Raw genomic sequence first — 23,986 nt, forward strand, 5'->3', positions numbered from 1 at the left:
CCAAGACGAGTGAAAGAAGCCATACTCTGGATTCAGTATGTCAAAGTCGCAACAGCCTTGTGGAAGCACTGTAGCGCCATTTTGTATGCGCATCTGACAACATGACTACGACACTGCTTCTGAAGGAAGTTGTTTCATGACAGTATGTGAAATTTCTTCATTTTTAATGAACATCAGCTTGACTGCATCATCGACGTCCGTTGGCCAGTGCTGGTAAAGACGTCCTACATTTAAACTATACATGAGATGCGCCACCTTATGCTAAGCGACTTCACCACGCCAGTATCCTGGCTGGGGATAGCCACTTACAGGTACTATGAGCTATGTACGCTGACAACATAAGTTCCACGTCTGCATATGCCTAGCAATAGAACGGCCCCCTTTTGCGTGAATCCGAAGTCAGCTTGCTTGCCATTGCATTTTTTCAGCATGACTTGAACCGAACCTCCAACAATAGATCCAGGAATCATCCCCTAGTAGTTCACCTCACGCGGACAATTGCTACCCCTTGAATTCGATCGGGGCAAATCAAAACTTTCAATGCTTTGATGACATCGATCCTCACGACTGATTAATTATCTTGAAAGATGCTCGCTCGTTAAGGCAGATGCTCTCCAGCCCCAAGTATATATGCTAGCAGAGAAGAAGCGCGCTGCCCCCTTGGGCTTAGGGAATCCGACCATGGTACTAATACAATAAGGGGAACGGCAGCTTTCAGCCAAGCTGACGAGACGGTCGATGACGCTGATTCAATATGGTTCTTGAAGCAAGACAGTGGTCTTGTCCAACTCGAAGAACCCAAGCAGCGGCTGCCGCTACACAACCTTTAGCCGAGCCCCAGACCGAACTCTCCATAGCAGCAGAAGCACCAAGTGCATGGCAGGGAACTCTCAAGGTATTTCGCGATCACGATACCTAGCTGGCATCTTCCTCTCCCTGCGAGAACGAGAATCGCTGCGACCGCCACTCAGCCGCGACCCGATGCTATCCTCATCCACATAAGTGTCCCCAGGGAATGGCATCGCTTCATCGTCTGAATCAGAGGCCGCAAATCGACGGCTGCGGCGATTTCGCAAGACAGGTGTTGGCGTAGCTTGCGTCTCATCGTGATCGTCGTTGTCCATGTCATTATCATCGATGTAATCTTCCGCTTCGTCGCGCCCGCGGCGTGGAGTATTAGCCTTCAAAGCAGAGTTTGATTTCCTTCCTTTGGGCTGCGAGGGCGACTCATCGGCTTTTGCGGAGTCACCCTTAGACTTGACATCCTCAGTAGCCTTATTCGGAAGTCGTCCTCGCCGCTTGTGCAGCGGAGTGACTTGTTTGTTTAACGTGCCATTCACTAGCCAGCCTGCAGACGTTGACGCTGATTGTCGCTGTCGGGCTCTGCCGCGAGTTGGGGTGTTCATCTCAGCGGTTTCCTCGTCGTCGTCCATGACCGGGCTTTCGAGTCGTCGTCGGCTACGTCGTCGTGTGTCGCCTCGGGTCTGTTTACCCTTCTCAGCTTTGTGCCACTTGCGTCACTTGCGTGTCTGTTTTGTTATCGGTTTCCTCCTCCACTGTCGTTGGCTCGTAATCTTCTTCTTCTTCTTCTTCTTCTTCTTCTTCTTCAGAATCTTCAATGAGGTCTCGCTTGCGTTTGCGACCTTCAGTAGGTTTTGCCAGATCACTGGCAGCTTGCACGACCTCTTCCGGCATCTGGGGTGCTTCCTTGCGTGCGCTAAGCCGTCCCCTCTTGACAGGCTTCGGCTCCGACTTGGTAGCCTGTCCTCGTCCTCCACCGCGCCCGCGACCGACCCCACGCCCTCGCCCTCTGCCTCGGGTACCACCCCGGCCCCGGCCTCGCGTTGAACCTCCTTGGACGCGGGTTTTCTTAGCTGGCAATGGCTCCACGCTCAAGCTTTCAGAGGTCACTGGACCGTCCTCTTCGGCCGTCTTGTCTTTGATCATCTTCTTAGTCAGGTTTGGGAAATTGTTGCCGTAGTTGAAAAACAGCTCCTCGCCAGCCTGGATGTTCCTCGTCGCCGAAAAGCGAATGCGATATTCGCCGTTGACGTACAGGATCTTCGGTTCGACATTGTAGGTATCCTGTTCATGATTGATGTAGCGGCTGTGATTGCCATATATAGCAGCATCGACCCAGATGCCTTCCGAGTCCAACAGACTGAAGACGTAAGAAGTAAATGAGCCTTCATCAAAGACTTCACCACGCCGTGCTTCTCTTCGAACGCCCTCGTCGTGCATGATGAGCTCGCCAGTATACTCGATGACGAATTCATGTTGTGCAATGTCCTCCAGCGTGAATAGGCCATACCCGCAGCCATCGAGTTGGCTTTTGCCAGGCGTGACTGCTTTGCAATGGCCACGCTGTAGCGCGCAATTCTGACAGCCAGTCTCCATGATAATCTCGTTGTCGCGATTGTCCGGATGCGCGCGTTCGATCACACCACACGTCCCACAAAGCTGAGGATCGCACTCACGATTGAGTTGGACGCAGATGCAGTTCCTCTGCTGGCATGTCTTCCCACTCCCCGCACAGGAACACCCGGTAAATTTGTACGCGCAACATTCTGCGGTACATCGGCAGAAGCGCTCACATAACACATTGAAAATCACGCACTTGCAGCCGTTGGCCGCAGTACAGGGACCGTCATGATGACAGGGGTCGTTGACGTACCGTAGCCTGTGATCGTGGGTATCGGTATGTTCCTGCCAGTCCCCTAGGAGGATCTTCTTGTGTCGGTCATACCAGGTAAGATTCTTTACCCGTGGCAGTTCAGGGCTCGTATCTTCGGGGAGCTGGATATCGAGCTTTTTCAACTGTCGGTGGACATCCCAACAGGCGCGATTGAGAATCTCGGCAGCCATACATTGTGGTTTAGACCGTACTCTACCACTGCATTCGATCGATGAGAACAAAGACTTTAGCAGCGCTTCGTTGGACGCCGACCAGGGTCGCGCTTCTCGTGCACCCATTGCTTGGCCCAAGCTGCTTCCGTCTCCGTGGAGGATGAAACATTCGCGGCTACATGGCTCGATAACGGTCTGATCCGCGTCGTGCTTTTCGTGGGCGTCTCGACTCTTCGTCAGGAGCTGTTCCAACTGGCCGTTACAGTCGAGCGAGAAGTTCCTTTTCTCGTTGTTCTCGCCATAGTCGCCATGCTCGCACGAATTGCTGTAGCAGATTAAACATCCCATGATCGCGTATGTCTCTAGAAAGGCTTCTGGTGATTTGGCATCATCCTGCGTAGCGGTTTTCGCAGTCTTCTTTGATTCCACGATGTCATCGACGCTTTTGTCCAACAAGAGTATATCCCGAAGGCTGACGGCCCTTTCAGGTGAGACGCCATCATGGAAAACATGATCAAATGCCTCGGTGAACATCTTGGCTGACAGGGCGGCTTGTGGCGTGTCTGCTGGTCCGTTGCCCCGGTGGAGGCTGTACAAGCTTGATTTCTGCAGCGGTGTGATAGCCATGTCGGATTGGTTACTGGCCATGTGCCGGATCAGAGTCGTTCTCGTACAGTCGGGTATGGCCAGCTTTCCCAACCAGTAGTCAAGGTAAAGCGCTAACATGGCCGTCCGCTCCTTCTTTGCTGTACGGATGACCCTCTGCTCCCGGGTTCCCATGGGCTGGAAACCGCAGCTGGCATCCATACGCTCCAGCTCCTTAAGCCAGAGGTTGTAGTTACGTTCCTCATTGGCTTCCAAGTCGCGGATGTGGGGGACGAACTTGAGCATAGTGTTTGGTGTCAGGACGTTTCTCGCGATTTCTTTGTGATGAAAACGATACTTCGGGACACGTAGTCTCTCTGTCTTGATGCAAATGGGCATGAAATGGAAAGTGCGTTGCTCCTTCTTAGAGCGTCCGTGATGCTGTATTAACATTAATTTTTAACGCTTTGGAGGGCTGTGCAATCCAAACGCCGTGTTAATTCTGCTTACCTTAACCTTGATCTTAATCATGTCGTTGTTACCAACCTCGACTGGAACGGGGTCGTGCTTGACGCAGCTGAACCAGTCAGTGCCTTTCAGGACGCGTTTCTCCGTCGGCTTGACCGATTTGATAGTAAATGCAACGAGATCTTGGTTGAATCTTTCTAAATCCTGGGTTCGCTCCTCAAGAGCTCGTGCGATCTTGCCAGTTGTCCACCCAACCTCATTTGGCGTATGCTGTAGGGAAGCACCTCCTCCATTGTGGAACTGACGGTCGAGTGAGGGGGTGGTCATTTCGAATGATCCTGGCGTTTGTTTCTCGCCGACCGATGAGCCTTCCCGGTGTGAGCTTGCAGGCATATGGTGAGAAGAATGACGTGAAAAGGTAGGTGCCATGTGTGCCTGAGAGGCTGACGTGGGATTCGTTGATTGGGGATGGGATGTTGACAAGCTAGCGTTGCTTCGTCCAGGAGATGGAAATGAGACTGTGTGGACATGCTGCTGCACCAGAGTGCTCATGTGAGGGGACGCGCTGCTGTGCCTCTCGTGGTTAATGTTCAGGTGAGATGACACAAGGCCTTGCTTGTCGACAAGGAGCATATCTCTCACGTCGGCGCGGCCATGTCCCTTGTCAGAGGCTTGACGGATTTCTGTGAAAGAGTGACTGCATGTGTTTGGAGGGTGCAGTTGCCAACGATCGTTGGACCCATGGCGTCCTTCGAATCTGGGAGTACTCCGACTTTCGTAAGGCTCTGACTCGAGGCGGCTCTCGCTGCGTTCCGTCGCTGAACCGTTGACATGAGAGGCATGAGGCGGCGATGAGTCGATGACAATAGCCTGGTGCCCTTTCGCGCCATTGACCTCGTTTCCTGGCGGCATGATCACGCGACGCTGTCTTTGGGGGCCCAGAAAGTCTTTCATGGGGAAGACAGGTTCGTCGGACTCGGAGTAACCACCCTCGCTGGTAGAATCCATAGTCAAGTCGATGAGCCTGTGGATTTCGGGGTTCTTGTGAATATTCGCTCTTGAAGAGCCGAATTCGCGGCGCGGCGACCCATTCTTCATTGACATTGCGAATCTGCTTGTGAGGGCCCCTTCATGGTGGCTGGCGATGACGACTTGCCAAGAATATGGCGATGAAAGATCTCTTGCGTGCGAAGCCTGACGCCAGTAAAGGAGATGGATGACGGCGGCGGTGAGGCAGATTCACGAGCAGCCAGCGAGACGCGTTGAAGATGAGGTTCTGGAGATGTTGCTGAAGGATGACAATCACGGAGCGCGTCGCTACCACCAAGCCAAGTCAGGCACGTTCGGTGGACCAGAATTTTGAATGTGGATCAATACGGGGGCGCACAGCCAATCAAGTACGCCTACTTTCCAAGGGTATTGAGTTGCCAGCCGGGTGCTGGCCATGTCAGGCAGCTTACCATGAGTAGCTGCCTACCTTACCTTAGGTACCTAGGGAGGTCCTCGGCCGCCGATGATTATTCCATGCCTTGAGGGATCCAACAGCACTCATGTCCTATAACATGTTTGGTCTTTCTTGACCGGAACTTCGTCCAGCCAGGGCTGCGTGAAAGCTTTCGTCCTAAGACAAGTGGGTCTGTCTGTGTCTTCTTTCGTTGCGAGATGCCTTCAATCGTCCCTGTACTACAGCATGAGGATTGAACCCCTGCCGCTTCTTCATGAGTGAGCCGCAAATTTGAGAGCTCCAAGATATATAAGAAGTCCGTTTTTTTGGAACACCTTGTGCCGTCTTCGGGCGTCTCAACAGCGTAGCGTCAACAACTCGTCTTCTTTCGCTCGCCTGCCTTTCATCTGGGATCAGATACCGCATCGAAGTAAGGCGCCGAACTGGTAGCTATGTCACGTCGCACGGGCCATCTGATCAAGAGAGCACTTCTCTTGTCGGCCGTACTCCTCTGAGCTTAGGCAAATGGAGGAAATTTTGCACGCGCACATCCTCAATTGAGATACATCTATTTTCCTTAGCTCAGAGCCGATCCAAACGCTTGAATAATATCTATATCTGGCTTCAAAAATGGCACATGTTTCGAAGCGTCGTGTTCCTCCTGTGCATTGCGGGGCTTGGTATGGTGAATTGCGCGGCCAAGACTCCACGATTGTCTCTCGATCTGGTGGCAGTCTCGTGGTTATAGCTTCGTTCCCAGCTCCATTGGCCACCACATCAGACTCGTAATGCTGATATCAATTCGATTTCAATTACGCACCATGCCACTTCAGGCTACCAAAAGGGCATGGCAAATTACACGGCCTCTTAGTCCACGGCGCAGGCCGGCATCTCTCTAGCGCCGAGCGCTAATAAATCCCCCGTGGACCAGGCATGTGTCGATGACGTCCTTGTGCGGGTGCCCTGGCACTGTCTTCGATCCCCTCTCGAGCTGTTCATCGCGTCGATTCTGAGACTGTCTACTTTTGACGATCCCACAACGGCCGAACGGACAACCACGCTCACTGTGATAAACCTAAACGATTCTCCCATGTTGCTAGCCCCTGTCCGAACCAACTGCAGCAAGGCGGTGGTAAAAAGTCATCATATCCGGAACTGTCAAGCATGCGATCCATTTGCTCAGAGACATGATCACGCCTGGACATGGCCCTCGTCTTAAGGAGCTCTCAGTCCCGGATACTCGGAACTGCATCAATGGGTTTACTGCAGTGCCAAATGAAACGCAGTCAGGGCATCAGCCGCTTGGAGTAGGGCACCAAAGCCTTTACACTACATCGGTTGGAATCAAAGACCAATCGAGCAATTCTGGGCATCCCCCCCCCTCCCTCAGCGATACCAAATGTTCCCACAGAAAGCTTCTTAGACGCCCCAGGTAGATAGAAAACACGTTCTAATTAAACACGCACACCCAGCACCCATCACTCTGTCTATTCATTGCACTTTAAGGTTTTGGCCATGTCAACGAGGTTGTCAATCGTGGGTTCGTGACGCTTGGGTTGACCACGGTTCTATAGCGTGCCCGACCCAAGTTTAGAAAGCTTTGCTGGTACTGGGAAATAAGTTGATGGTCAAGAGGGCCCAAAATTTCGAGACGCGGTTGGCAATGCGGCGCGATGTCTATCAGTGAACTTTGTCTGAATGATGAATAGAAAGGCTGCCTCGCCTAGGGCAATAGACCAACGAGGGTAGTATGTTGGGCTGTCCCATTCTCTGCCAGGGAAGGCTTGTCCTTAAAATCCCCGCTCCGGGCTCGCCTGCTTCCCATGGTCTAGGCTGCAGATTCTCCAACATGTGAACCCTTCATCGACCGACTGCCAGCAGATGCGCAAAGGGTCGGAACATGCTAGCTAACATCAGACGAGGCCAACTTCCTGCTTCGGCGATGGCGACGGCCCATGCATCAGCAGGATGAGGAGGCAGTTTAGGAGGCAGTTTGGCCCAGCAACGAAGGGGGGGGGGGTCAGATTTCGTCCCAATGTGGCACTGCCCCTGTCTCTCTGGTACTAGAAACAGGCCGGCGCCTTGAAATCGCATGCGATCATCATTCTCTGGGCAGCCGCATTGGGCGGCTGGTCTCAGAGAATGGAAATGACCCAGCTCTGGTTCGAACCTGATCCCAGTTGTTGATCACAGCGGTGGCTCCGGGGACCGGGTGCGGGTGGGCGCGGTAGCAAGGGATACATATGTCTCAGGTTTTGGGAAAGTCACTTGAGGCACGAACTGCACAGGGCCTTCGCCTAGGGTGTCCCAAACTGTACTCAGAGGAGGGGCCAAGTGCGTGTACACGGCAACGCAGATGCAGGCACCAGCCAGGGAGCCACAACACACTAAAACGACGAATGACGTCGTCAATGAGGTCGACTCCGCCGTCGCAATCCCAACCAGACCCCTACGTACAGCGGACAACCCTCCCTCCCCCCCCCCAAAGCCGAGCTGTCTGGGGTCACTCACATATAAACGATCACATCACCCCCGGACGTATTTTGACATTGATCAACTTCAACCCTTTTCCACCCCGCCCGCACTCAATTATTTCTACAAGCCTCTGCTTGCGCTTTGAAGCCTGACGCCGTCCAACAGAAATTGAACTCAGTACGAACACACCGCCAAGATGCATCGCACCTACTCCATGCGCCAGACGCGGGCGCCTACTGCCTCTCAGCTTCAGGTTGGTACCCACCGATGCTGCCGAAAGTGAAGACATCATCAGCTCACCACTTTTTTGCAGAACCCTCCTCCTCCCACGTCCTCCACCAAGTCCGGTCGCCTGTTCGGTCGCGGCGGTTTTGGTAAGTTCATCGCGCTGTGTCGCCTGAAGTGCTTTACCATTCCTGCATTATTTTCCGGAAGCGGCTTGTTCGGGGATGGACAACGCTAACCCTGGTCCTGTAGGTCATGCCATCCGCCACAAGTCTGCCGGTGCCTTCGGCCCCGACCTGGCCAAGAAACTGTCTCAGCTCGTGAAGATGGAAAAGAACGTCATGCGCAGTCTCGAGACCGTGGCCAAGGAGCGTATGGAGGTTGCTGTAAGTCGTCACTCGCGCGTCACCTAATCCACGGGTTGCTGACTGAGACCTTCTGTAGCAACAACTATCTATTTGGGGTGAGGCTGGCGACGAAGATGTTTCCGACGTCACAGACAAGCTGGGAGTTTTGCTTTACGAGATCGGCGAGCTTGAGGACCAATATGTCGACCGCTATGACCAATACCGCGTTACCATCAAGAGCATCCGCAACATCGAGGCCTCCGTGCAGCCCAGCCGAGACCGTATGTATTCGATGCCATATATGACCTATGCACCGGTCCGCTGACTGTTCCCCAGGCAAGCAAAAGATTACGGACCAGATCGCACAGCTGAAGTACAAGGAGCCCAACTCGCCGAAGATCGTCGTCCTCGAGCAGGAGCTTGTTCGTGCCGAGGCCGAGTCGCTTGTCGCAGAGGCTCAGCTGTCCAACATCACTCGTGAGAAGATCAAGGCCGCCTACACTTACCAGTTCGATGCCTTGCGCGAGCACTGCGAGAAGGTTGCCATTATTGCAGGGTACGGCAAGCACCTCCTCGAGCTGATCGACGATACCCCCGTCACCCCCGGCGAGACCCGACAGGCCTATGACGGATACGAAGCCAGCAAGGCCATCATTCAGGACTGCGAGGACTCCCTCACCAGCTGGGTGACCTCGAACGCTGCTGTCTCCTCCAAGCTGTCTACCCGCTCCCGCACCCTGTCGACTCGCCGCCGCAACAACATCAAGGCGCGTGAGCACGACTTGTCAGGACAGGATGCTCCTCTCAACGATGATTCGTCATGGATGCCCTCGACTCGCAACAAGGAGATCGACGACTACTCCGATGAGGAGGAGCTCGATGAGGATGACCACCGTAACTCTGTACTCGAGAGCGACACTGGTCTCAATGGCGAAACCCGCGGTCGCCAACAGGAGGCAGTTGCGGCATGAAAGAGTATGCCAAGCTAATAAAAACGTCACGGTGCCTAATTTCATCGTGGCTACACTGCGATGCGGGAATGTGGTGGTAATGAGGAGCCATTTCGGTCAGAAACATGCTTGGGCATTGGGTTCGTTGGTGTTTGGTCGACGGGATTGGGGCTGGTTCAGATCATGCCCTGCACCTACTCCGGGTCACTTGATGATAGTTTTCAGGTTTATGAATTTTCATTATGCAAAACATTCTTCTACCATCTGCTCGTGTCGTCGTTTGATTCTAAGCGTGATTTCCGTTTCACCAAGCGCTCCAGGGGTCCAAAAGGCCCCAAAATCTCATGTCAACTGCCACATTGTGCCACCGCAGCTTCGGCGTAAGGATTGTTGTGCTTCAATTGGCTCGCAAACTCTTCAACTTCAATCTTGACGATGTGTTCTCCAGGGACCACAACAAGCCCCAAATAGCGCGAAGTCATATCCATCTTCACGCTCTCCGCGTTCGCGCCCGCCGCTCGCGCTGCATCCCCTTGTTGCTGGAACGTCGGCCGCCGGTATTCGTAGGTATGAGCAAGGACTACATTCTGGTCCTGTAGAGAAACGCTGTCAGCTCGAGTCATAAGCATGGAGTATCGGCAATGGACAAACCGGATCAGTGCACTTGAATTGGCCAAGGAACATGCGCCCGTCAGTTGCGACGACTCGAAGGTTCTTGTTGAGGAGCGAGGAGAGGAAGTCCCTCGCTGCCTCCTTGTCCGTTTCCATGACGAGACCCTGGCGATTGCGCAAAGGTGTTTCGAGGGGAGCGAATGTCAGCTGGGCAGGCTGATTTCTAGCATTGAGACGTATGCCCCGGCTTGGGAGGTTGCGGCTCTGCTTGGTGCAGAGTGCCAAGATCTCCAGTGCATACAGTTCACTGTAACGATACCTAGCAGCCAAGAGTTCAGAGTTCCCAGTGGAGGGGGTGAGGTAAGAGAAGAGGCGGAGAGTGGGGCCACTGATTAGATACTGGCAGGCATCAGCGTCATCATTATATACCTATGTAAGGTCCGCTAGGTCGAGACACCAAACGCGTCGTGACTTCACGCATGTGAATTTTGTAACCTTCACGGCACCTCCTAGCAGCGCTCTGCCCATCCGTCACGGCCGCAATCGGCTCGAGGGCACATACCATAATGCTTCATCAATATTTCATCTGAGGGGAATCTTCTCCCATCACTTCACGCACCTACGAAGCCCACACGCTGTGAATCCATCCCTCAGCAGGGACCGACGCCGTCATGGGTGTGAACGGCCTCTGGACGGTCCTCCAACCCTGTGCGCGCCCGACCAATCTTGCCACTCTAAATCGAAAGCGTCTCGCTGTCGACGCCTCCATTTGGATATACCAATTTCTCAAGGCCGTGCGCGATAAGGAGGGCAACGCTCTTCGCAATTCACACGTCGTAGGCTTCTTCCGCCGCATCTGTAAGCTCCTCTGGTTTGGTATACGGCCCGTCTTCGTCTTCGACGGTGGAGCTCCCGCACTCAAGCGACAGACGATCCAAGGGCGCAAACGCCGTCGCGAGGGACGCCGCGATGACGCTGTTCGCACGGCGGGCAAGCTGCTCGCCGTGCAGATGCAGCGAATCGCTGAGGAACAGGACGAGAAGCGCAAGAGAGAGTTGGAGAGGGGCGTTGACGAGCGGGCTAGGCAGGCCGAGATGGCCGAGGAGGAAGCTGTGCCGAATGCGGATCAGCTCGTCTACGTGGGTGAGGTTGGCATGTCGCAGCAGGAGCGACAGCAAACGCGGACGTTTCGCAAGCAGGATCAATATCATCTCCCTAAGCTGGATGGGGATATCTCTTCCATGGCAAGGGCAGATGATCCCAGGATCATGAGTGTGGAGGAGCTGGAAGAATACGCGAGACAGTTCAACAATGGCGAGGACCTCAATCTTTACGACTTCAGCAAGATCGACTTTAACGGTGAATTCTTCAAGAGCTTGCCGCCGCCGGATCGATACAATATTCTCAACGCCGCCCGTCTGAGAAGTCGGCTGCGAATGGGTCTGAGCAAGGAACAACTCGAGGAAATGTTCCCCAATCGAATGGATTTCTCCCGCTTTCAGATTGAGAGGGTCAAGGAGAGAAATAATTTGACACAGTTGCTGATGAAGGAAGTCGGCATGACCGGCCTTGATCTGACTATCAATGGAGGCGGTCGTATCGCGGGTGAGAGAGACCGCGAGTACATTCTCGTGAAGAACGATGGAGTCGAAGGCGGCTGGGCGCTTGGTGTCGTCAGCAAAGAGAAGGACATTGGCGAAGCTCACAAACCAATCGATATTGACGCTCTGGAGTTCAAATACCAGCAAAAAGACGAAGAACCGGAGATGGAAGAGGAGGAGGAGTTCGAAGACGTTCCTGTGCAGGGCCTTAATAGACTGCCAAAGTTATCCCATGGAACTGAGGGTCAAACCATGGATGAGGATGATTCTCTCTTTGTTGGTGGTGACAAGGCACTGAAGCTGTCAACAAAACCCCAGGAGCAAAATTCGGAGGATCTTCACCCCGAAGAAGAGGACGACATCAACCAGGCGATCGCTCTGTCGCTCCAGAGTCAACATGTCGCAAACTCTGACACTCCCGAAGTTGAGGACGTTTTCGAGGACGTGGAGCTGGTTGTTCCCCAGTGGGAACAGAAGGCAGTCCCCCAGAACAAGCCGATCGCCAGCTCGAGCGGCCGCATGGTTGCCCACATCGTCAATAACAGAGCCAGTGCTGCCGTGCCTAAACGTCGGCAAAGCAACGCCAGCAGTAGCGACAGCGATAATGATCTACAAGCTGCCCTGGCAGCTTCGCGCAAGAACAGGAAGGCTCAGCCAAAGGCGGTGCCTGGCAACATCAAGAACCCATTTGGCGGACCCTTACCATTTCCAAAGCTTGATATTGGGTCCATCTTTCCCGGCAGATCACGAACCGAGCAAATCCAACACCTTCAGAACGGCCTTCGAGTCGGACGTTCGGGGCGGTGATGAACCCTTGATGGGTGATCTAGACGACATGGCCGGTGGGTTTCGGAGCCAGAAGCCTGATCCAAACGCACCTAAGCCCCTGCCTCCGTGGATGACGGACAACACCGACATTCGTGACACTATGTTGAAGGCCAAAGAAGTTGAGCAAGAAATCAATGCAGAGGACAGGGAGGCCGCAGCGGAAGAAGAGATGATGTTCCAGCGCAAACGCCAAAACGAGACGATCGAGATTGCCTCTTCTGACGATGGGAGCGACGTAGAGGTCTTGGAGGTTGCTCCCGCACCCAAGAAAATGGCTTCCCCAGCCGAGATATCTTCTACACCAAGTTCATTGGCGCAAGAAAGCTCCGAGAAGGCCGAAGTCACTGAGACTCAAACAGTACCTGGAGGTAATTCGAGCGGCGCTCCTTCAGCTGACGAAGCCAATGAACCGGTTCCTACGATCACTCTTGGTGGAGTCGCTATTTCTAGCAAGTCCTCTGTTTCGCCTGAACCTGAATTCGAGGACATTGAAATTCCGGAGCAGGAGGATGAACATGATGTTACCGTCAGGGAGCTTTCAAACACCCCCGAGTCTGTTGTGCCCGTCGCAGACATCTCAACGGCTGACAAGGAACCTGACACAACTGGTGTTGCCCATCAGGCTGATTTCGAAGAAGCACTTGCGCAGACCGCACAACCTGCGGATGAGAATGCCGAAGACAATTACAATCCGTTCGGAGATAGCGATGTCGATGAATACAGCGACCCTGAGGACGAAGAGCTCTTCGCTAGTCTCGCCCAAGAGGCAGATGAGCACGCTCGGTTCGCCAGCGAACTCAACCACAAATCAGAGCAAGAAAACCGCGAGGCTTACGAGAGGGAGCTGAAGGCGCTACGGACGCAGCAGAAGAAAGATCGGCGAGATGCCGACGAAGTGACGCAAGTCATGGTGGGCGAATGCCAGGCCCTGCTCCGGCTCTTCGGCATCCCCTACATCACGGCGCCGATGGAAGCTGAAGCTCAGTGTGCTGAGCTTGTACGTCTTGGGCTGGTGGACGGTATCGTGACAGACGATTCCGACACATTCCTTTTTGGAGGCACGCGCGTTTACAAGAACATGTTCAACAGCAACAAACTTGTTGAGTGCTACCTATCGTCGGATCTTGACAAGGAACTTTCGCTGTCACGCGAGCAGCTAGTGTCAATTGCCCTGCTTCTTGGGTCTGATTATACGGATGGCTTACCAGGCGTGGGCCCTGTCACGGCAGTTGAGATTCTCTCCGAGTTTCCAGAGTCGGAGGGCGGCCTGGCCGCCTTTTGTCACTGGTGGGCGGATGTGCAGGGACAGCGCCGACCAAAGGAAGACGATGCGCCGAACGCATTCCGGCGCAAGTTCCGCAAGAGCCAGGTGGCCAAGCTATTCTTGCCCGTGGGATTCCCCAACCCAGCGGTAAGGGAAGCCTACATGAAGCCTGAAGTAGATGACAGCCCCGAAACATTCCAGTGGGGTGTACCAAACTTGGAAGGTCTGCGGCAGTACCTCATGGCCACAATCGGCTGGAGCGAAGAGCGTACGGACGAGGTGCTGGTGCCTGTCATACGTGACATGAACCGGAGGGACGTGGAGGGCACTCAGAGCAACATCACACGCTATTTTGAAGGTGGCGTCGGGACTGGTGCCAAAGAGTCGTTCGCGCCACGACAAAAACAAAAGGCAAGTAAGCGCATGGCCGAAGCGGTCAACAAACTGAGAAACACTGGCGCAAGTGTCTCAGAATCATCACCAACTACGGATACCCCGACGGCATCGAGTGGGAGCAAACGGAAGCGAACGGCTCGGGCAGCGACACGGACCTCGTTGGTAGATGAGGAACCGGGGACAGGCGAGGATGATGACGAGGCAGAGGCCGCGGTGCCGCGGACGAGGGGTCGCGGCAAGAGGACGAAGGCGGATCGCTGATTGTACGTGAGCTGTGAAATGGTAGACGACTTTTGCTAGTTCGAAAGCTGTCAACGAATGATGACAAAATTCCAGCCCTCCAGGCCAATGGCGGCGCCTTGTGTCTTGCAGGTCTGTCTGTTCTCTGACAGCGACTCGTCATCCCAATTTCCCCATCTCTCGTACATAGCACAAACACGTGGCGACGAACAGACACAGGGGCGCCGAAGAGGGGCTAATGCGGCACTTGGGATCCGGGGCGACGTCTGCTTGGGTTTCACTTACAGCCATTGAGGGTTTATCGGACGATACCCCCTTCGGAGTCGGCATCCTCGACAGCAGATCGGCGGGTACCAGACGACGTAACCAGAGGTGGAGGCGTTGTCAATTGGCAACGAGGAGCCCTGACGGCCGGCATTTCACCTCGTCGAGCAACAGCGTTACCGTAGGATTGTGACCCACGAGCACGAGCCCGAGGAAGCGCTGTGCGCCACAAGCTTTCTTCACATCGTGTTCAGGTGATTGACAGACAGTGAGTGGGGGAGCCACCCGTTGGCGGTGGAATGTGGGATGAGGTTACCTCAGACCTTGGACAGCGAGATAGGATGAACCCCAGCAACAGCACGTGCGCCTGTGCCGGGAATTCCACGAGAGGGAGCATGCCAGTTGGTGCGCCGTGAAGAAAGGGGGCCGATCTGGTGGCTGGGTGAGGATCAAGCTGCACATCAAGTGGGCTGGACTCCCGGCACGACGAGCTGTCCTGGGAAGGCGGTTGCCCGGATAGCAGAGATCCTGAATATCCCTTCCGTCTCTGGCGGTTCACCTGAAGTGCAGCCAAGATCTACGCAGATGCCCAGACGGGGAACCAGAGCAGCCAACGTTCTGGCGCTGTCGATCACACCTATACACCTATACTTATACACATGTACCCCCCAGCCTTGGGGTAGCCTCGGGATTAGACCTTTGAAAACAGCACGTTGCTTGGCAATAAACAGATTAGACCACGGCGATTGCCAGCACCTCAATTTGGCTTGAGATGAGAGCCCAGCCAGCCCAAGCCGCCTAGCAGCAGCGGCTGGCACTGGTTGGACGACCTCCTTTCGGGCGAGTCGAAACTCAAGGACTTGGCTCCCCTTGGCGCCGACTGGGCCGGCGAATGATCTTACTGAAGCCCTTGGGGATGCAGCCACGGCGGACTGATGTGAGATTGCAGACGCCCCTGCCGAGATGCCAGCTGTAAGGTACCCATTTGTCTCTTGAAGGGCCCGATGAGCATATCATTGCCTGGGTAACATTCTTCCTGATGGACAGGCACCGTAGTTTTTACACTCGTGATGATCATTGGGGTCAGGGGAGGGGGCCGATGGGGGCTGCAGCGCGTACCTGGGCCTTGAACTTGTGCTGGCCTTTCACCCCTGCCCCTGGTCATGATCGTACTTTGTCGCCCCGCCGCCCCTTGCAGCTTCGCCTCGCCCCCATTCCCATCGTTGGCTGCCTAGGCGTTTCAACAGAGTAGACAGACCTGAAAGGAACACACAGAGCATGAATTTAAGGGTTAGCTAGGGGGAGATACCAAGCTTTCTCATGGAGGGTGGACTGAATGAGGCCTGTTGGTTTGCCTGTCTTCATAACTATAGACATGGCCCCCCCTCCTCCATCGCGCGCCGCCCCTGTCGACTCCCTCTCCTTTCTCCAGACTCGGTCTGCGCAGCCAAGCTGGTGATTCCCAGGCCGCATCAGTCTAGCATCCTTCGTTGTCTATTCTTGGTGACTTGTTGTCCCTATCCGCTCCTTCAAGCTTCTTGACTCTATCGCCTGCCTGTCCTTCTCGGTTCGTATTCGTGCAACGCTTTGCCACGCCGTACCATTCTACCTGACGCATTCACTGGCATCCAAACCGAGTGTTGAGTATCTGGACCCCAGCCACCGCCTCGGAAAGAAGGGCGATATTGGACCTCAATATTACACAACTTCTCCTCTCAACCACCTTGGATAACACACCCACACACTCCTTTGCTGCACCCAACACGGAAACAACATGAAGACCTCGAGTGCTCTCCTGACCCTCGGCTCGGCCGCCATGGTCGCCGGCCTTCAGCAGTGCACCGGCTCCGCCAAGGACGAGGGCGGCAACTGGTTCTGCGGTGCCGTTGACCAAATCCTGTATTCGAACGTCGGCCACCCTGGCACTTACAAGGCTGTGTCTCATATGGGAAGCGACGGTTCTTGCAACTTCGAAGACAAGGCCTTCACCGGCCCTCTTGCTCCTTTCAACGAGGAGGTAAGGCAACCCTAAAATTCGAGTTGACACTCATCCTTGCCTTGCCTCGTCCACTTGCTGACCGAACAGCTCGCTCTCCTTTTCCGCGGACCCCTGGAGCTGGACCGCCTCAGCGTCTATAACATCGTCGAGAAGAAGCAGAAGCGTGATGCTGGTGTCCCCCAGTCTCAGATCCACGCCCGCCGCCACATCCACGGCCATCACCATCTGCACAAGAAACACGCCCAGGAGAAGCGCGGCGAGGACTGGATCACGGCCACCATTGATGGCCAGGTTGTCTCCTGGATCAACACCTACCATGGTGCCACTGATGTCCCTGTGAGTCAAAAACACACAAAAGACCGCCGATGGGTCGTGGCTAATTCGTTTAGTCCACCGAGCCCGCCGCTGAGGAGAAGCCCGCCCCCGAGGAGAAGCCAGCAGCCCCTGAGGTTCAGGCGCAGGCCTTGAAGGAGTATCCGGAGCCTACCACCACCTCCGTGGCCCCTAGGCCCACGCCTACCAAGTCCACTCCGGAAAATGTTGCCACTGGTGACTATACCCGCATTGCCCACTACGACGCTGACAAGGGTGTTGCCGATGGACTGGTCTTCCTTGGCAATTACGGCGGCGACGGCTCTGGAGTTTTCGACAAGTGAGTACTGCGATGCCCCGAATTAGCAGCGTGCTCTTCTGACAAGAGATGATAGTGTTTGGGGCAACTCGCTCTCCTACATCAACTCCAAAGCTACCGGTGGCTCCCCGTCCCCTCAGATTCTCGAGAAGGTCTTGATCCCCTCCAACAAGGAATTCGCCATATACTCGGACAAGCCCTGTACCGATGGCAGCTGCGGCTACGTCCGTCCTGGCTCTGTTGCTTATCGTATGTTTTTCATTGTATCCTGTGCAGATTTGAGTCCTAACTGTTGCCAGATGGTTTCGGAGGCGAGTCCAAGGTCTTCCTGATGCGGTTCAGCATGCCCTTCGATGGCAGCAGCGGCTTCAACGCTGACATGTCCGCCGCCTGGCTTTCAACGTCAATATTCCCCGCACCCAGTAATATAGGCGACTGCTCCTGCTGTCAGACCGACTGCGGCGAATTTGACATCCTCGAAGTCCTCGCCTCCGGCGACACCAAGTGCAAGAGCACCTTCCACACCAACGTCAACGGCGGATCGTCCGACTACTTCAAGCGTCCCACGGACGGCTTCATCAACGTCGCTACTGTCTTCGATGCCGCCAGCGGTCAAGTCTCCGTCAAGATCCTGGGTGACAACGTTGACTTTGCTACCAGCCTCAGCGAGGACCTGGTCCAGAGCTGGATCCAGACTGGGAAGGACAATAGTCTTTTCAGTCTGTTCTCGCTTGCTAGCTAAGGCCGCGACAATAGCAGGGAGCAAGGTGTTTGCAATTCTAGATTTGACATTAGTACATACTTACAGGTTCGCGCCAAGTCTGGTGAAGAGACTGGACTTTGTTGGATGCGTGGAAGAGAGAAGATGGCAGCTCGTGGTAAATGAACGTCTGATTTGAGAATGACGTGCCGTCCAGTATTCTTTGTCTGGTGCTAGCACATCTACTAGATGGCTGTGTCTGAGCATTGGCTTTCTACAACCCCTTTTAAGGGTGGCAGACTCGTGGGCTTTTGCGAAGCCATTGCGCCTTCTCTCAAGGTCTTTGGGATTGACTTTCTCAGCATGTAATGGGAGCGTGCACGTCGCGTACTCCTCTTGGACCATCCGTGACTGAGCCACATGCCTTGTCTTGATACGACTGGATCACCCGCATCAGATCCTTTTGCAACTGCAAAAGAGTCCGCCAGCGCACAGGCTTCGCCTATGTGGGTTGTGGTAGCCATGAAGAACATGAAGTCTCTCCATGTCTCAGTAGGGGGAAGACCGTGGTCAGAGCGCACTCGCGGCGAAACACAGGCGACTGCACATTGTCAGTGCAGAGGACGATGAGTCAGCGAGCCGAGGGCGGACGGCATGGGAGGCGGAGAAAGTACGGGGTGACTGGTCTTGCCGAGGCAAGTGCCACTCAAGCGTGATCAGATGCGCGCCCATGCAGAGGCCAAGACTGGCTCGAATGAGCCAACAGAGACTAGAGGAGCCTGTTTTCCCCAGTGCTCCACCCCCGAATCGGCCGCCCACGAACCGAGTCGCTCGCTGTCGGCTGGCTTCCTCACGCAGCTTCTCATTTCTTCCAACATCCCCTCACAATCCATCACCACGTATCAACCCTCGACGGCCGACCGGACGACATTGCGCGACTGTCCTTGTACATATAGCGGCAGACACTGCACCGTTGTGCAACCGGTTTCTCGTCGCGTTACGCCTTTGGCCGTCGGCCGGCAGTTCGGCATACAGCCAGCGTTTGCCACCTCGGCTTCGTCACTCGTCTTCGAGGCGGGCACGCCTTCCTGACGCCAGTCGACCTTTATTCCTCAGCATCTTCAGCGTACTATGGCATCTCCACCCAAGCCTTGGGAACGACCTGGCGCTGCAGCAACCGTTGCATCGGGTATGTCCGCCCGTGTATGTCATCTTCTCGGTGCCTGATGTGCTAACAACCGCAATCACAGCAGCGCGACCGACAACGCTTCCCACCACTACCGCCGCTTCCATCTCGACCCCGCCGGCGCAAGGCTCCTCAGCGATCGCCACAGCATCAGCAGACGCGCCTGCTGTCCCCCAGCGACCGGCCTCTCTCGCAGCATCGGTCAACCAGAACGCCGCAGCATACAGCTCTGGCATGGCGAATCCTTACGGTACATACGGCGGCGGCGCCGGCTACAACTCGTACTCGAGAATGGGTGGCTACGGCGGCTATGGGGGAACCATGGGAGGGATGTACGGCAGCAGCATGTATGGAGGATACGGTGGCTACGGCGGCTCCATGTATGGAGGTGGCATGTACGGCGGCATGCCTGGCATGGGCCAAAATCCGAATGACCCCAACAGCCTGACGAACCAGTTCAACAACAGCACCCAGGCAACTTTCCAGATGCTGCAAGGTATCGTGCAGGCCTTTGGAGGCTTTGCACAAATGCTGGAAAGTACTTACATGGCGACTCACTCGAGCTTCTTTGGTATGTTGCTTCTGCTCTTTCAAGGGCGCGGAAGGTCGATTGCTAATCCGACTGCAGCCATGGTTTCCGTCGCCGAGCAATTCGGTAACCTCAAGGATACTCTCGGCTCCATTCTCGGCATCTTCACCCTGATGCGATGGATCCGCACACTTCTAGCGAAGCTTACCGGCCGGCCACCCCCGGCCGACGCAACGTCCTTGACGCCTGCCGCCTTCGCACGCTTTGAGGGCCGCCAGCCGATTGGACCAGACGGCACGCCTCTGGGACCTCCAAAGGCCAGCCGCAAGCCCTCTTCTTCTTCGTCCTCGCTGCCTTCGGCCTGCCGTATCTCATGAGGAAGATGATCAACTCCCTCGCTGCCACGGCCGAGGAAGAGGAGCGTAAGCGCCTTCGCTGCAGCGGGCGAGCAAGCTGTACAGCAACAGCTTGACCCGTCCAAGCTTGACTACTGCCGAGCCCTTTACGACTTCACTCCCCAGCCCGGCAATGCCGTGCAGGGAGTTGATATGGAAGTGCGCCGGGGCGAGCTTGTCGCTGTGCTCAGCAAGAGTGACCCTATTGGCAACCCCAGCGAGTGGTGGCGCTGCCGGGCTCGTGATGGCCGCACCGGCTACCTCCCAGCTACGTACCTCGAGGTCATCAAGAGGCCCGGGCAGCCGGTTGCAGCTATCAAGGCAGCGGCGAGCGAGAGCAGTAGGACGAGCACCATGACCAGCACCGTGGAGAGCGTGCCAGAGCCAGTGAAGAGCAAGGTGGGCGATGTCAGCGCGGAGAGCTTCCAGAAGAGCCAATTCTACTCTTAGGAGGGTTGTGTGTGTCATGAATGTGTACAGAGACGGAAACTCGGCACGTAGTGGCCTTTTCATGTGTATTTCACCAGACTTCGTGTATGCTGGGCTTGGATTTCTTACTGTTGGTCTACTTGGACCGAAAAGCTGGGCGTTGCAGGATTGGGGGCATGATTCTTTGAAGAATACCAATGTAGTATGATTCCTCGAGTCTTTGGGTCGCCTGGATGTGAACCCCTTGACTTGATTCAGTGTCGTTTTACGGTTGCGAAGCTTCGAATCGGAAATAGGAAAACGCAGTGCATTGCCTGGCGCTCTCGTATTCTACCAAGCGGCGGCTGTCCCCCGCACAATGCTCTCACTCTGTCGTCAGGGTTCCTGCACTACATGTACACAATTTTCAGACATGTGCAGCATGTGCAGCACAGGCGACTGGATGTTATGCTCAACCCCACCTGACAGAGCGTCCTTCTGATGCAGACCTCAGCACGACCCCGATCCGGGCGTTAGCCACACCAAGCAAGCTTGCACCAGCCACAATGACGTTGTTGACTTACGTCTGTTCACCCCACCCTTGTCCGTCTTCAGCTCCTGCCACCTCTGCCGGGATTGAAACCACATCATCGTCACGTCTCCTACAAAAGCCCGCTCTGCCCAATCTCGTCCCTTCTCTCTCCTGCAGCCACCTACCGCAATTCAGATCTTGGACAACCCATCAGTCTATCAGGACGCAGCCCATCCCAACCACTCAGTAACTACAATCACAACCAACAGCCAAGATGACGCTCTACTACACTCTCGTACGTTGCCTCGAAGCGTGTCACATGTCGCATGGCAAAACTCTGAGCCCACGTCAAGATCACGCGGCTGACCGCGAACTTCACAGGTATTCGTGCTGTTGATGCTGGAGATGACCCTGTTCATGCTCCTCATCATTCCTCTTCCTTTCACCATCAAGAGGAAGCTCTTCACGTAGGTTTCTGCCAGTCCTTCGTCTTGGTCGGCCCACGTCCGATCCTCGGGCTCCCCAGCTGTCTGCTTGAGCACACGAGCTGACCTTATCATGCGCAGCTTCATCTCTGAGAGCCCCATTGTAGCAAAGATACAATACTGGATGAAGATCACATTCGTCTTCATCCTCATCCTGTTCATCGACAGCGTCAACCGCGTCTACAGGGTCCAGGTCGAATTGGCCATCGCCACCGAGAAGCAGAACAATGGGTACGTAGCTCACTCTCTCTTCATGCTTCCATAAGCCCAAGCCCCATGTTTGCATCTGTACCGATCCACTGACCATCCCGCCCACAGCGCCGCCGTCATGGGCCACGAGCGTCTCGAGGTCCAGGCCCGCAAATTCTACTCGCAGCGCAACATGTACCTCTGCGGCTTCACCCTCTTCCTCTCCCTCATCCTCAACCGCACTTATGTTATGATCCTGGAAGTCATGCGTCTCGAGGACCGCGTCAAGAGCTACGAGGGCACCAACTCCAACACCAAGGAGTCGGAGAAGCTCGCCGTCAGCGGCAAGCCCGGCGAGATTGCCAAGCTGCGCAAGGAGCTTGACGTCAAGACCCAGGACCTCGAGAACCTCAAGAAGCAGTCTACCCAGCTGCACAAGGCGTACGATGAGCTCAGCGACAAGTACGCTGCCGCCACTGGCGAGCCCGTCGACAAGAAGTTTGACTAAGGTGACGAAAACTCAATGTACGGGTACTACCCATTGGGAAGAGAAAAAAAAAACGGGACTTGAAAGCGCACGCACACACAACGAACTCGGGAAACGAAAGCGTAGGCGTCGGACCATGGGGTTTATAGCTGTTCTCCGGTGCTTTGCAGGCTAGCCGGTGTCAAAAGCAGCAAGCGAGCGAGCCTCGTTAGGCAGACTCGCTTTTGAATTATTATGACGACTGTTCACTAGTCTCACTAGATCTTGTCCTGTGTACTCAATGTTCCATAAACGTTCGACCGGTCTTGCTACTGTGCTTTTCCGGTATCCGTCCCGCTGTTATACCTATCCACCCGGTCCCGCGCAAAAGATAACGTCAACTGTGGGAAGAAACAAAAGAGTCCCTACGCAAAAGGTATCGTCCAAACGAGTGAAGAGCCCCAACGCCTAGCTAGCGATCAATCGCATTCATATCCAGTTGTGCCCACGCTCCAAGTCTCGACTCGTCAAACCATCATGTCGTAGCGGTCCGGGAACAGGATCCCGTTCGCCATGCGGAGGAGCTGCACCTCGTGCTGCCCCGACGCATCATCTTCCTCCCAGGGAAGCAGTCCCATGGCGCGCAGGGCCTCGTCGCCGCCGGCGTCGTTGACCTCCTGCGTGCCAGGCCGGCCAACGTGCGTGGCCTCGCCGATGCCACCGCCAAAGTCCGGACTCGGCCGGCCCAGGAGGAACGTCTTGCGCTGCCGCGCGAGGTACAGGGCATTCGTCTGCGTCAGGGGACAGGCGGGGATGTACATGATGGTGGCCGGGGCCGTGACCGGGGAGACCTTGTCGCCGCCGTAGACCATGTCGGGATGCCAGGCGATGTAGTCGCCGGGTTCGACGCGAGGGACGCGAACGAGGGACTTGTCGAGGTGGAGGTGGGGGTGGAGGACATTGTTGAGCTCCTGGGTGTAGGACGGGACGGCGCCCTGGAGGATGGAGGTCTGTGAGAAGTCGAGGGCCCAGTTATCGGAGGCCAGAAAGGCGGCGGTCGAAGGCGACGCGGAGGCGGGGGACGCGGGGGCGAAAAGAAGGGACGGAGGAGAAAGTAGGCGGTCGCGAGCTGGAGCATGGGGACAGAGCAGCAGGGTGCCCTCTGATGGGTCGATGGAGGCCATGGACAGCCACCCCTGGAACATGCGAAACATGCTGCAGGAGCCGGCGCCGTTGTAGAGGTCGGACGTGACCTTGAGACGCGAGCTGCTCTCCCAGGGATCGTAGTCCTCCCAGCGACCATCCCAGATGGCGCGGTAGGTGCCGGCGCGGCCGTAACCGTCCGGCTCCCAGCGTTCGACGCTGCCGCCGTCGACGTGGGCGTTGAGATGCCAGTTGGACTCGCCAGGCGTGTTGATGCGCAGACGATCTGCGTACGATACCGGGAAATTATTGCTGACCTGTGCTTCCGCATCGGTTGAGTGCCAGAGGCTCATGAGGAATTTCTGTGCCGCCAGGACATTGGGATGTCCGCGTCCTTTGATCTGAGCGGGCGTCCAATATATGCCCATGAGGTGAGGGTCTCGAGTTGGCCAGGCCTTGGTGCCGGGATTGCTAGCCAGGTAGCCGTCGGTCTCCTCTTTCCACTCCATGACATCCTCCGAAGGAACAACCTTGCGAATGACTGCAGCGCCTCGCTTCTTCAGCTTGGCCGAAAATTCTGTGACTTTATCACGGTCCTCGAGGCCCGCAAAGTCGATGGGGGGGAATAATGTCAGACTTTTGTGACTTCGATGAGAGCAATCTCCGCTCGGAGGGAAACAAGCAGCCGGTCCCAGGACTTGGCGATGCATTCTTCCTTTCCAGCGACAAGTCCCTGTTTTGATTTGTGCAAAGCGGCGGGGCAGCTGTGGCGGCCCT

The 23,986-nt window shown here is 55.4% G+C and overlaps 8 protein-coding genes across 8 annotated transcripts; 5 read left to right on the forward strand and 3 right to left on the reverse strand.

Annotated features, from left to right (window-relative positions):
• Window positions 1-1,497: 1,497 nt before the first annotated feature.
• On the reverse strand, window positions 1,498-5,004 carry VDBG_03750 (SET domain-containing protein; the record flags this gene model as incomplete). The annotated part of the gene is made up of 2 exons (XM_003005751.1): window positions 1,498-3,873; window positions 3,943-5,004. The coding sequence occupies 2 exons, from the start codon at window positions 5,002-5,004 to the stop codon at window positions 1,498-1,500; spliced, it is 3,438 nt and encodes a 1,145-aa protein (XP_003005797.1).
• Window positions 5,005-8,015: 3,011 nt separating this feature from the next.
• VDBG_03751 (sphingolipid long chain base-responsive protein LSP1) lies at window positions 8,016-9,362 on the forward strand (the record flags this gene model as incomplete). Its single annotated transcript, XM_003005752.1, has 5 exons — window positions 8,016-8,072; window positions 8,133-8,193; window positions 8,297-8,430; window positions 8,489-8,672; window positions 8,728-9,362. 5 exons carry the CDS (start codon window positions 8,016-8,018, stop codon window positions 9,360-9,362), a joined length of 1,071 nt encoding a protein of 356 aa, XP_003005798.1.
• Window positions 9,363-9,688: 326 nt separating this feature from the next.
• On the reverse strand, window positions 9,689-10,109 carry VDBG_03752 (LSM domain-containing protein; the record flags this gene model as incomplete). Its single annotated transcript, XM_003005753.1, has 2 exons — window positions 9,689-9,934; window positions 9,993-10,109. 2 exons carry the CDS (start codon window positions 10,107-10,109, stop codon window positions 9,689-9,691), a joined length of 363 nt encoding a protein of 120 aa, XP_003005799.1.
• A 515-nt stretch (window positions 10,110-10,624) lies between these two features.
• Window positions 10,625-14,303, forward strand: VDBG_03753 (DNA-repair protein rad13; the record flags this gene model as incomplete). Its single annotated transcript, XM_003005754.1, has 2 exons — window positions 10,625-12,279; window positions 12,329-14,303. 2 exons carry the CDS (start codon window positions 10,625-10,627, stop codon window positions 14,301-14,303), a joined length of 3,630 nt encoding a protein of 1,209 aa, XP_003005800.1.
• Window positions 14,304-16,320: 2,017 nt separating this feature from the next.
• Window positions 16,321-17,918, forward strand: VDBG_03754 (TOS1; the record flags this gene model as incomplete). Its single annotated transcript, XM_003005755.1, has 5 exons — window positions 16,321-16,563; window positions 16,633-16,881; window positions 16,935-17,197; window positions 17,253-17,425; window positions 17,476-17,918. The coding sequence occupies 5 exons, from the start codon at window positions 16,321-16,323 to the stop codon at window positions 17,916-17,918; spliced, it is 1,371 nt and encodes a 456-aa protein (XP_003005801.1).
• A 1,089-nt stretch (window positions 17,919-19,007) lies between these two features.
• VDBG_03755 (peroxisomal membrane protein PAS20) lies at window positions 19,008-20,436 on the forward strand (the record flags this gene model as incomplete). Its single annotated transcript, XM_003005756.1, has 3 exons — window positions 19,008-19,065; window positions 19,127-19,957; window positions 20,033-20,436. The coding sequence occupies 3 exons, from the start codon at window positions 19,008-19,010 to the stop codon at window positions 20,434-20,436; spliced, it is 1,293 nt and encodes a 430-aa protein (XP_003005802.1).
• Window positions 20,437-21,171: 735 nt separating this feature from the next.
• Window positions 21,172-22,360, forward strand: VDBG_03756 (endoplasmic reticulum transmembrane protein; the record flags this gene model as incomplete). The annotated part of the gene is made up of 4 exons (XM_003005757.1): window positions 21,172-21,221; window positions 21,308-21,393; window positions 21,493-21,642; window positions 21,730-22,360. The coding sequence occupies 4 exons, from the start codon at window positions 21,201-21,203 to the stop codon at window positions 22,106-22,108; spliced, it is 636 nt and encodes a 211-aa protein (XP_003005803.1).
• Window positions 22,361-22,593: 233 nt separating this feature from the next.
• Window positions 22,594-23,919, reverse strand: VDBG_03757 (conserved hypothetical protein; the record flags this gene model as incomplete). Its single annotated transcript, XM_003005758.1, has 1 exon — window positions 22,594-23,919. The coding sequence occupies one exon, from the start codon at window positions 23,917-23,919 to the stop codon at window positions 22,594-22,596; it is 1,326 nt and encodes a 441-aa protein (XP_003005804.1).
• Between the last annotated feature and the right edge of the window lie 67 nt (window positions 23,920-23,986).

The sequence above is a fragment of the Verticillium alfalfae genome, genomic scaffold (assembly GCF_000150825.1).
Source record: "Verticillium alfalfae VaMs.102 supercont1.4 genomic scaffold, whole genome shotgun sequence".
Classification (NCBI taxonomy): Eukaryota; Fungi; Ascomycota; class Sordariomycetes; order Glomerellales; family Plectosphaerellaceae; genus Verticillium; species Verticillium alfalfae.